This window comes from Phocoena phocoena, chromosome 20 (genome assembly GCF_963924675.1).
Source record: "Phocoena phocoena chromosome 20, mPhoPho1.1, whole genome shotgun sequence".
NCBI classification, from domain to species: Eukaryota; Metazoa; Chordata; class Mammalia; order Artiodactyla; family Phocoenidae; genus Phocoena; species Phocoena phocoena.
Window position 1 is genome coordinate 8,959,274 of NC_089238.1, and position 11,686 is coordinate 8,970,959.

The 11,686-nt window shown below is 48.9% G+C and overlaps 1 protein-coding gene across 1 annotated transcript; it reads left to right on the top strand.

Moving 5' to 3' along the window:
• The first annotated feature begins 11,160 nt into the window (after positions 1-11,160).
• GNG8 (G protein subunit gamma 8) lies at positions 11,161-11,686 on the top strand. The gene is made up of 2 exons (XM_065899569.1): positions 11,161-11,244; positions 11,558-11,686. The coding sequence occupies exons 1-2, from the start codon at positions 11,161-11,163 to the stop codon at positions 11,684-11,686; spliced, it is 213 nt and encodes a 70-aa protein (XP_065755641.1).

Consider the following 11,686-nt stretch of genomic DNA (forward strand, 5'->3'; position numbering starts at 1 on the left):
GTTTAGAGGTTTGCTTGGGCTCCCCCTTCATGGCCTCTGCACCATCACACCCCCAATCACTGACCCTTCTACACCTCCCTTCCAAAGACCACCATTTTCTCTGCTTCCAAAGACCCTTCCTCACTGCCCCATCCACTGCAGTCTTGGTTGAAAAGGCTCCCCCTCCACCACAGGGAGGAATGGGGGAGGAGCCCTGTTTGACCCAGTTCAGCTGCTGGATCTGCAGCCCTTGGGCAAGAAAGTTCCCTTTCTGTGGGCCTCACTTTCTTCATCTGTACTATGGGTGTACTATGGTATGCAGCAGGGGTAATTCAGTTTGAATTTCCCCATTTTAGTTTAGACACTTAGTCCGTTTGTTCCCCTTCATTTCTCTCACTGAGCCTTCTTATTCCTCCTTTCCATGCCCAGATATGGCCCCCCCTCATTCACAAAGTGCCCCCCTCCATGTCCCTGGACCCTTAGGATACCCCCTTAGCACCCTGGTCAGAGACTCTGTGTCTGACCCAGACGGTGCCTGCAGAGTGCCCTGGGAAGGGAAGGAGCACTGACTTTGGGGTTTTGAGGGTCAAGTAGGAGTTGGTAACACCTAGAAAGAAAGACTCTTTCACCTCCCTCCCCGGACAGATATGGAGGATTGGGGGGTAGAAAAGGGGAAGGAAGATGGCTTCTATCTCGTGGCACCCTCTGTGAGAGGGAGTAGGGGGAGTCCAGGATGACCCTCAGTTGTTCCGATCCAGTATTTTTTTTTCTTTTTTTAAACTTACTGTATTTATTATGACGATGGTGACTCCCCAGTGCACAGGGGGGCCAGAATCTGTGTGTTTCTCTAACCTCTTTGTAAATAAATGCACAGTGTTACATACGTGGTGGTGGACTCTCCTTCTGTGGCTAAATGGGCTTTTCCTTTGGACTAATATTTATTGAGCAACTACGGTTTGCTTTGGGTATGTAGTGTCCAGAACCAGATGGCAGATCCCAGGGTAGGTCTCAATAGCATTTTCTTACCATTGAATATTTTACTTCAATGACTCTGACCTTTGGTTGAGTTTTGTTTGGTCATAAATATGGTTTCATAAAAATGGAAATAATAAAGAAATAAAAAACAAAAAAATTTTAAATGGAAATAATGTAGGTAAAGGGACAGCCCCAAACGCCTTCTCTCAGAAGTCATCATAATCAGTTTGATGTGCATCCTTGTATGTTTTCCTTTATGTGTTTGGATACATATATGAATCTTGTAGCTATATAAATATATGTAACTATATATATGCGTATACATATAGTTATACTCTATATAGGTAAAACTATATATTTACATAAATTGAGCCATATGTATGCATTGTTTATCAATTTTTTTTGTTATCTGTGCCTGGAGATTTCTATATGGGAAGGATTTTAATTAATTGAATCTCTGAGGGTTTAGTACTATTTAGCTTTTCTATTTTATTTTATTTGTTTATGCTTTTCTATTTCTTCTTATGTCAGTTTTACTAAGTTGTATTCTAGGGATTTGTTCATTTCATCTAAATTTAGATGACGTATTTTCCTATCACTGTAGTAGCTGCATACGATTCCATGGGGTCGGGGGTACCCATAATCTAACCCTGTTGTCAGCTCCTCAGTTCCTTTGCTATTTTGGACCTTACTGCAGTTATGTCCTTGTACATGCCTCTTTTTTGCATATATGTATTTCTGTAGGATCCACTCCTAGAAATAGACTTGCTTGGTCATTACAGTACCATCATTTAAAATTTTTTAATTGACTTGGTCACACTTCCTTCCACTGAGACTGCCCTCAGTTGACATCTCCAACAGCAACTCCTGAGATGCCCATTTTTCCACTCCTTCACCAAACAAGAGATGCTATTAATCATTTTCATTTTGCCAATCTGGGGGGGGGGGGGTGCGGAATGGTGTTCTGTTTTAATTAGCATGTCTCCCTACTTTCTTTTTTTTATATTTATTTATTCATTTATTTGGGCTGTGCTGTGTCTCAGTTGTAGCATGTGGACTTAGTTGTGGCACGCGGGCTTCTTAGTTGAGGCATGCAGCCTTCTTAGCTGCGACATGGGGGCTTCTTAGTTGCAGCATACGGCCTCTTAGTCGCGGTTTGCGGAATCTTAGTTCCCCGACGGGGGATTGAACTGGGGCCACTGCAGTGAAAGTGCTGTGTCCTAACCACTGGACTGCCAAGGAACTCCCAAAGTTATTTTTTAAAGTTTGCGGGAAAAGTCATTGCTTCTCAAGCCCTTGGGAGTATTTGCCCCATCTCTGTTTCATAAAAGGGGCAATTAAAGCCAAAAGGGGAAGGGACTTGTCTAAGGATACACAGGCCACACAGTGGTCAACGTGGTTGAAGTACAGATGGCTGACCTTTCTTCCTTTTTAAAATTTTAGTGCTTAATCATAAAAAGTAACAGCTGACACTCAATGAGCACTTATGTTATATGCCAGACTCCATTCTCTGACTCATTTAATCCTCACAATTTCATGGAGGTAGATATGATTATTATGCCCGTTTTACAGATGGAGAAACCGAGGCACAGATCTCTCGAGTAACTTACCTGAAACCAATAAGTAGCAAAGCCAGAATTTAAGTTCAGACTGCCTAAGAGTCCATGCTGTTAGCCATTGCCCTATAAGCCTATTTCTATACGGTTCATCTCTAGACGGATACACAAGGAACTGCTCACAGGGATAGGGGCTGGGGGGTGGGCAGGAGGGGATGTTGACATAATAAATATATAAATTCTATAATTTTTAAAGGTGATAAGGACTGTGGGGGGAAACTGAGCAGAGATGTGACGGAATTGGGAGGGATGGGGGAGGAGAGGAGTTTGTAATTTTAAGTAGAGTGATCAGAGGTGTCTAATTGAGAGGGTGGCATTTGAACAGAGACCTGAAGGAGGTGGGGGAGTTAGGCTTGTGGATCTCTTGGGGAAGAACCTCCCAGGCAGAGGGGTCAGCCACTGCTGAAGCCAAAACAGTGCCTAGTATGTTGGCAAAATAAACAGGAATCCAGCGTGTCTGGAGCAGTGAGTGAGGGGGAGAAGAGGGGGAGGCGAGGGCAAAGAATGATTGGGACCACTGCATCCCGTGGGGCCTCGTGGGCCATGGTGAGGAACTTGGTTTTTACTCCTCCGAAGATGGGAGCCATGGGAGAACTCAGAGCAGAAGAGGGACTTAGGTGTTTGGAGGGGAAGAGGGGGTTAACAGTTCTATGGAAACATAATTCACTACCATAAAATTCACCCATATAAAATATAGAGCTCAACGGCTTTTGTTTCTTTATTTTCCTTTCCTTGTGATGAGAGCCTTTAAGATTGACTCTTAGCAACTTTCAAATGTTCAGTACAGGATTATCAACTGTAGTCACCATGTTGTACATTACATCCCATGACATTTATTTTATAACTGGAAATTTGCTTTTGATCCCCTTCACCCATTTTGCCCATCCCCCCCACCCCTCTGACAACTGTCAGTCTGTTCCCTGTACCTATGAACTTGGTTTTGGGTTTGTTTTTATTTATTTATTTTGCTGAAGGACTGTATTTTATTTAATTATTTTTAATTTTAGTTTTTATTGAAGTATAGTTGATTTGCAATGTTGTGCCTGTTTTTTTTAGGTTCCATATATAAGGAGACCATGTGATATTTGTCTTTCTCTGTCTGACTTATGTCACTTGTTGTCCATCCATGTTGTCGCAGGTGGCATGATTTCCTTCTTTTTTATGGCTGAATAATATTGCATTATATTCAAATTTTCTTTATTCAGGCACCCATCAATGAACGCTTAGGTCGCTTCTATAATCTTGGCTATTGTAAGAAACGCTGCAATGAACACAGGGGTGCATATATCCTTTCAAATTAGTGTTTTCATTTTCTTCAGATAAATACTCAGAAGTGGAACTGCTGGATCATACAGTAGTTCTATTTTTAATTATTTGAGGAAACTCCATACAGATTTCCATAGTGGCTGCACCAATTTACATCCCTAACAACAGTGCACGAGGGTTCCTTTTTCTCCGCATCCTCGAAAACATTTGTTATGGCTTGTCTTTTTGATGATGGCATTCTGATAGGGGTGCGGTGATATCTTATTGTGGCTTTGATTTGCATTTCCCTGGTGATTAGTGATGTTGAGCACCTTTTCATGTACCTGTTGGCCATCTGTATGTCTTCTTTGGAAAAATGTCTATTCAGATCCTCTGCCCGTTTTTAAATCAGATTTTTTTTTTTTTTTTTGCTATTGAGTTGTATGAGTTCTTTATATATTTTGGATATTAGTCCGTTATCCTGTGCATGGTTTGCAAATATTTTCTCCCCTTCTGTAGGTTGCCCTTTCATTTTGTTGATGACTTCCTTTGCTGTGCAGAAGTTTTTAATTTGATGTAGTCCCACTTGTTTATTTTTGCTTTTGTTGCCTTTGCTTTTCGTGTCAAATCCAAAAAATCATCTCCAAGACTGATGTCAAGGAGCTTACCACCTATGTTTTCTTCTAGGACTTTTGTGGTTTCAGGTCTTAGTTTCAAGTATTTAACCCATTTGAGTTACTTTTTGTGATTCTTCTACATGTAGCTGTTCAGTTTTCAGAACACGATTTATTAAAGAGACTATCTTTTCTCTATTGTATATTCTTGGCTCCTTTGTTGTAAATTAATTGCCCATGTATGCATGGGTTTATTCCTGGGCTCTCTATTCTGGTCTATTGATCTATGTTTCTGTTTTTGTACCAGTACCATATTGTGTTTTTTTTTTAATTTTTCTTGGCGTATAGTTGCTTTACAATGTTGTGTTAGTTTCTACTGTACAACAAAGTGAATCAGCTATACATATACATATATCCCCTCTTTTTTGGATTTCCTTCCCATTTAGGTCACCACAGAGCATGGAGTAGAGTTCCCTGTGCTATACAGTAGGTTCTCATTAATTATCTATTTTATACATGGTATCAATAGTGTATATATGTCAATTCCAATCTCCCAATTCATCCCATCTCCCCTTTTCCCCCTTGGTATCCATACATTTGTTCTCTACATCTGTGTCTCTGTTTCTGCTTTGTAAATAAGATCGTCTATACCAATATTTTTACAGATTCCACATATATGCGTTAATATACGGTATTTATTTTTCTCTTTCTGACTTACTTCACTCTATATGACAGTCTCTAGGTCCATCCATGTCTCTACAAATGACCCAGTTTCGTTCCTTTTTATGGCTGAGTAATATTCCATTGTACATATGTACCATGTCTTCTTTATCCATGCCTCTGTTGATGAACACTTAGGTTGTTTCTGTGACCTGGCTATTGTAAATAGTGCTACAATGAACATTGGGGCGCATGAGTCTTTTTGAATTATGGTTTTCTCTGGGTATATGCCCAGTAGTGGGATTGCTGGGTCCATATTGTTTTAATTACTATACCTTTGTAATATAGTTTGAAACTAGGGCACATGATGCCTCCAGCTTTGTATTTCTTTCTCAAGATTGCTTTGGCTATTCAGGGTCTTTTGTGATTTCATACACATTTTAGAATTGTTTGTTCTATTTCTGTGAAAAATGCCATTGGAAATTTGATAGAGATTGCATTGAATCTGTAGATTGCTTTGGGTAGTATGGACATTTTAACAATATTAATTCTTCCAATCCATGAACACGGGATGTCTTTCCATTTATTTATGTCTTCTTCAATGTCTTTTATCAATGTCTTATCAATGACTTTTATTCTAGTCACAGAGTTGTGCTGTGACTATACTATCACCACAGTAAATTTCAGAAAATTTCCATCATCCCAAGTAGAAACTCTGTCCCCCTTACTTGTCATCCTCCAGTCTCCCCAGCCCCTGGCAACCACTAATCTACTTTTGTCTCTATAGAGTTGCCTGTTCTGGACATATAAATGGAATCCTGCAATATGCAGTCTTTTGTAACTGTGTCTTTCACTTAGCATAATGTTTTCAAAGTTCATGCATGTTGTAGCATGTATCGGTGCTTCGTTTCTTTTTATTGTCAAATGATAGTCCACTGTTTGGATGTACCACATTCAGTTTATCCATTCATCAGTTGATGCATATTTGGGTTGTTTCCACTTTGGAGCTATTGTGAATAATACTGCTATGAACATTCATGTACAAGTTTGTGTGTGAACATATGCTTTCATTTCTCTTAGGTAGATACCTAAGAATGGAATTGCTGGGTCATCTGGTAACTCTGCAATCTTTTGAGGAACTGCCAGACTGTTTTCTAAAATGGCAGCTTCATTTTACATTCCCACCAGCAACGTATGAGGGTTCCAGTTTCGCCATTCTCACTAACCCTTGCTATTACTACCTGGGGACTTTGTTAGAGTCCTTCTGGCTGCTCTGTGAGGAACAGGCTGAGGGAGACAGAGTTAGAAGCTGGAAACCCAGTGAGCAGCGACTATAATAGTCCAAGCTGGAGGGCATGATGCCTGGACCAGAGTGGGGGCAGCAGAGGAGGTGAGAAGTGACTGGATTGTGGACAGACTTTGAAGATGGAGTTAATTGGATCTGTTGCTAGATAAGTTGTGGGGTGTGAGAAGAGGAGGGGAGTCAAGATTGACCCCAAAGATTTACTATCAACTGAGATGGGTAAGACTGTGGCAGGAGTTTGGCGGGTGGAATTAGGAGCTCAGTTTTGGACCACTGAATTTGAGATACTCTAGACATTCGGGTGACAGTGTTCAATAGGGATTGGGTATTTGACACTAGAATTAGTGTTGGAGTTCACTGCACGTTTCTTTCTTTTTTTTTTCTTTTCTTTTTAATATATCGTTTTGGCAGTGCCAGGCAGCGTGCGGGATCCTAGTTCCCCGACCAGGGATCGAACCCGTGCCCCCTGCGCTGGAAGCGCTGGGTCTTAACCACTGGACGGCCAGGGAAGTCCCACTGCATGTTTCTTGAATAATTAAAGTCAGAACTGAATCCGAATCCAGGGTCTCAGTTTCTCCCTCCAGAAAATGGGGCCAGTAATACCATTGTCATGAGGCTGGGAAATTCCTGGGCAACACAGGGCAGGATTGCACATCTGGAAACTAAGGTTATGCGTAGGGTGGAAAGGTCCGCAACTGGGAAGAGAAATGGAGGTTACGCTCTGTTCAGTTAGTGTCCCCCTGTCCGCCTCCCCCGCCCCCAGCCTCTGGCTGCTGTCGGAGGGAGGGAGGGGAGACTGGGTTGTCACCCTGTCTTTCCCCGCTCTAAGCTGCGTTTCCTCCTCGGGGGCTGCCCGGGCCAGAACTGCTGATGGAAACCAGCTGCGGAAGGCGCCGAGGTTCGGCGTACGCCCAGGCCCCTCCCCGGCGCCGGCCGACCCCGCTAAGGGAGGGGGACTGGGGCGCCCTAACTCCCCTCCGCTCTTCCGCAGCCGGGCCCGTGGCCCTGGCACGTCCGGCGCGCCTGATGCTTTCCAGATGTGAGCCTGGTTCCCCTCCCCCATCTGGCCCCGTTGCTCCCGCGGGGTAGGAGGGAGGGGAGCTAGAGTCCGATACCCCCCTATCAAATCGCTACCAGGGACCCCGGCCCGTATCCGCTCCCGGCAGGTCTCGTTTCCCTGTTCAAGCGGTAAAAACCGAATTGGGATGGGCTGAGTGCAGTAGAGACGAGGCTCTCCCCCACCTCCACCTCTTCCCCGGGCTCTGCCTCAGCCCCTCCCGCAGCCCACTTGGGCGACACGCCGCACCCAGGCCACGCCCCTACCGACCCGCCCTCCGAACACTCCCCTTATAAACCCCGCCCCGAACCACCACGCCCCCTTGGCTGCCCGGAGGTCAGGCCCCGAGGTCAGGTCCCTCGGACGCGCCTCCGCCTTCAGGTCTCCTGCCGGAGGGCGCGGTCTGAGTTTTCTGTCTCTCTACCCCGCTCTGTTTTGTGTCTCTGGGTGTCTGTGTTTCTCGGTCACTATTTCTGTCTCTGTACTTTTCTGTGTGTCTCTCCTGTACCCTTTACGTCTCTATGTCTGTCTCTCTCTGCAACCCTCTGCCTGTCTCTGTCTTAGTCCCTAGGTCTCTATCTCTCCAAATTTCCGTCTCTGTGTCCCAATCTCTCTTTGCCTCTGTCTCTCCCTGCGTCTCTCTCTCCCTCTCTGAATTTCTGTGTCCCAGTCCATTTTCAATGACCTCCCTCTAGCTCCCTCCACCTTTCTGTGTCTCTTTCCCACGTCTGCATGCCTAGCCGGACAGCGGGGGCGCCTTGCCCTCAGGGTTTCCACAGCCTCCTACGGCTTTGGCGCCGGCAGGGTGGGCAGCTCGGCGGGCCGCGGGCGCCCCCGTGTGGCCCGCAGGGGGCTGTAAGGAGAGGACAGCAGGCAGAGTGCGCGCGCCCGCACGGGTGTGCCTGGTGCAGAACCCTGTGGCCGCCCGTGGGTGACACCGGGAGGTGGTGTGTGACGCCAAGAGACTCACTGTGTGAGTGTGTACTACTTGAGATCGCGCGTGACGCCAGAGGTTGTGTGTGGCTGTGTGCCCTTGTGAGATTTTCTGTGACAACCAGAAACAGAGTGTGACTGTGTGAAATCGTGTTACACCGAGACGTTGTGTGCGACAGTGTATGTGAGGTGACCGAGATGACCTATAGGTGACTGCGTGTGACACCGTGAGGTTGGGTGTCCCTGAGACACTATTTGGGGGATGTTCGTGACATCGAGAAACCATATGTGAGCAAGAGATCGTGTGTGACACTGTGTAACATGGTGAGGACAGGAGAATTGTGCGTGTCACACGGGCAGATGGTGTGTGAGAGAGGGCGAGAATGAATGAGTGTGATCCACCAAGCAGTGATGTGAGCAGCAGTGTGAGAGGCCCCGGGGGCGGGGGAGCTGGGTGTGAGAGAGTGACCATGTGAGTGTGAGACAGGATGTTTCAGCCACACAGATGACGTCTGAGAAGCTGGGTGGGACTGTGTGTAACACAGATCGTGTGGGACACTGAGACTGGCCCAGTGTCATGACAGTGCATTAGAGAGTGTTCAACCGTCCTGGGCACTCAGATGGGTGTACGAGAGAAACCTCGCGTGTGTAAGTGTACGTGTGTGACACCAGGAGATTGCGGTGTGAGGGCGACAGCTGTGTGTGACACATTGTGTAAGGCTCGGCATGACATCTTGAGAGGTCGTGTGCGAACCTGTGCGGAGCTGTGTATACATGACACTCTTGAGTTGTGTAAGATGTCACCAGTGAGGATGGGCCGGACTCGCAGAGACTGTGAGGGACCGTGTGACGTTTTGAGAGGCTGTGTGACTGTGGCGCTCTGGGGGGTTGTGTGTTGAGCAAGCTGGCTCAGGAGGCCGTGTGCACCACCGTGTGACACAGCGGGACGTTGTGCATTTCTCTGCCAGGGACAGTGAGTGTGAGTCGGCTTGCTGAGAGGGGTCGTCTGGGATGGGGTGACACTGAGGTGGGGGATGTGACAGGGTGGCAGAGCATATGTAATGGAGTGAGAGGCTGTGTGGGACCCACAGGAGAGATTTGTGTGACTGTGGAATAAATGCAGCAGAGCGTGAGGCACATCTTGAGAGACTGTCTTTACCTGTGAGTGTGTGTGTGTGTGTGTGTGTGTGTGAGAGAGAGAGAGACAGAGATTGAGAGGGGAGACTGCAAGAGAGATAGAGGGAGAGAGAGAGGCACAGAAACACAAAGACAAAGAGGGGGACGGACAGACATAACAAGAGGACCCAGAGAGACGGAGGCGAGGCAGGGAGGGCGAAGGGGATGGTGGTGGCAGTGGCAGGAGGAGGCGGGTCCTCAGGGACTGTGCCCCAGGAGAGGGGGCGGGGCGGGGCTGAGGGGGGACCCAGACGCTGCTTCCCAGCCTCTGCCACCCGCCGCCATCCCGGCCCTGAGCAGCAACAGGTAGGAGGCTCCGGTCTCGGCCCCGCCAGCTAGTTCCTCTGCCTGGGAATGAATGGATGCGTGAGTGAATGAATGACTTTACACTTCTGCATCTCCATCAGCCCGTCTCTCCCTCTGTCCCTCCATGTGCCCCTCTCTGTCCCCTTTCATCACTCCATCTCTCCTCCTGCCCTTCCACTTCCTTCTCTCTGTCCCCCTGCCCCTTCTCTCCTCTGTCCCTTTATCTCCTCTGTACCTCTCTCTCCCTCTCCTCGCTGTCCCTCCCTCTACCGCTCCATTTGTCCCTCTCTCTCCTCTCCCACTCCATCACTCCATCCCTCCCCAACCCTTCCATCTCCCCTTCTCTATCCTCCCTCGGTCCCCTCGTCCCCTCTGTGCTTCCCTCCCCCTGTATCACTCTGTCCCTTTCTTTACCCCTCTATTTGTCTCCCTCTTTCGCTGCTCCCTCCATCACTCCGTTCCGCCCCATCTCTCCATCTTTCTATCCCTCCTCAGTCTCTTTATTCCCCCCTGTGCCTCAGACTCTGCCTCTGTCATTTTGTCTCTTCCTCTGCCCCTCTGTTTGTCCCTCTTTCCATCCTTTCTGCCCCTCTCCCAGTCATGGCTGGGTTGCCCCCCCTCTCCAGCCCTCTCTCCGGCTGCTAATGAGCAAGAGAAGCCTTTGAGGTGGCCAGAGCTGGGGTGAGGGGGGCTCCCCGAGGGGGGCGGAGGGGCCAGCTGCTGCGAAGGCCCTAATGAGGCCCCCTCTGGGCCCCTCCCACCGTGATCTTAATTCCCCCTTCTCCCTGGAGCCACCGCTAATTGGCCTGGGGAGGGACCCCTCCTGGCTCATGCTGTATCCCCGGGAGGTGAAGACACCTGGATCCCTGGATCTTGATCCAACACCCGTGGCCCTGTCCTTCTGTCCCTCCCTCCACCTGCCTCTCAGCCTCCCATCTGTGCTTCCCTCCCGGCTTCCCTCTCCTCTCTCTGTTCCTCCCTCCACCTGACTCTAGGTACCCCATCCGTGCACCCCTCCATCCCTCCACTTGCCCCTCTCCTCTCTGTTCATCTGTCCCTCTTTCGGCCGACTTCTTGGTCCCCCATCTGCGCAGATCTTAATCTCTCCCCTTTTCTTCTGTTTTCCTGTCCCTTCCTCCACCTTCCTCTGGGCACCCCTTTCGTGCACCCGTCCACGCACGCCCCTGTTACTGGGTCCCATCACCACCGCCATCCCTATCTGGGGACCCAGCTTTGCCCTAGCCTGCCCCTCTGCCCCGACTCCCGCCGGCTTTTAACCCTGTCCCCGCCGCAGCCATGTCCAACAACATGGCCAAGATAGCGGAGGCCCGGAAGACGGTGGAACAGCTGAAGCTGGAGGTGAACATCGACCGTATGAAGGTGCTGGGTCGGGGTGGGGAGGAAGGCGGGGGCTCCGGGGCTGGGGTTTGGACCGGTCAGTGTTGGGAGTGGGGCCGGGAGCCGTGTAGAGATCCCCTTCGGAACCGGACAGAACCCGGGGAGGGGGCCTAGGCAAGGGGGCGGAGCCCAATAAGGGACGTGGCCGGAGCTAAGGCGGGGCCCAAGGGCGGGCCCGGGTAATGGGAGCGGTCCGGACGGGGGGCGGGGTCTGATAAGGGGCGGGCCTGACCCGAGGAGGGGCCCAGGCAAAGGGCGGGGCGGGGCGTGAACATTTCCACCCGGGTGCCCGCAGGTGTCACAGGCGGCGGCCGAACTCCTGGCCTTCTGCGAGACTCACGCCAAAGACGACCCGTTGGTGACGCCGGTACCCGCCGCAGAGAACCCCTTCCGCGACAAGCGCCTCTTCTGCGTCCTGCTCTGA

Bases quoted from the DNA above. Each gene is read 5' to 3' on its own strand.
- GNG8 (XM_065899569.1), top strand. From the start codon at position 11,161: ATGTCCAACAACATGGCCAAGATAGCGGAGGCCCGGAAGACGGTGGAA. The intron at 11,245-11,557 runs GTGCTGGGTCGG...GGGTGCCCGCAG, and splicing joins TGAACATCGACCGTATGAAG to GTGTCACAGGCGGCGGCCGA.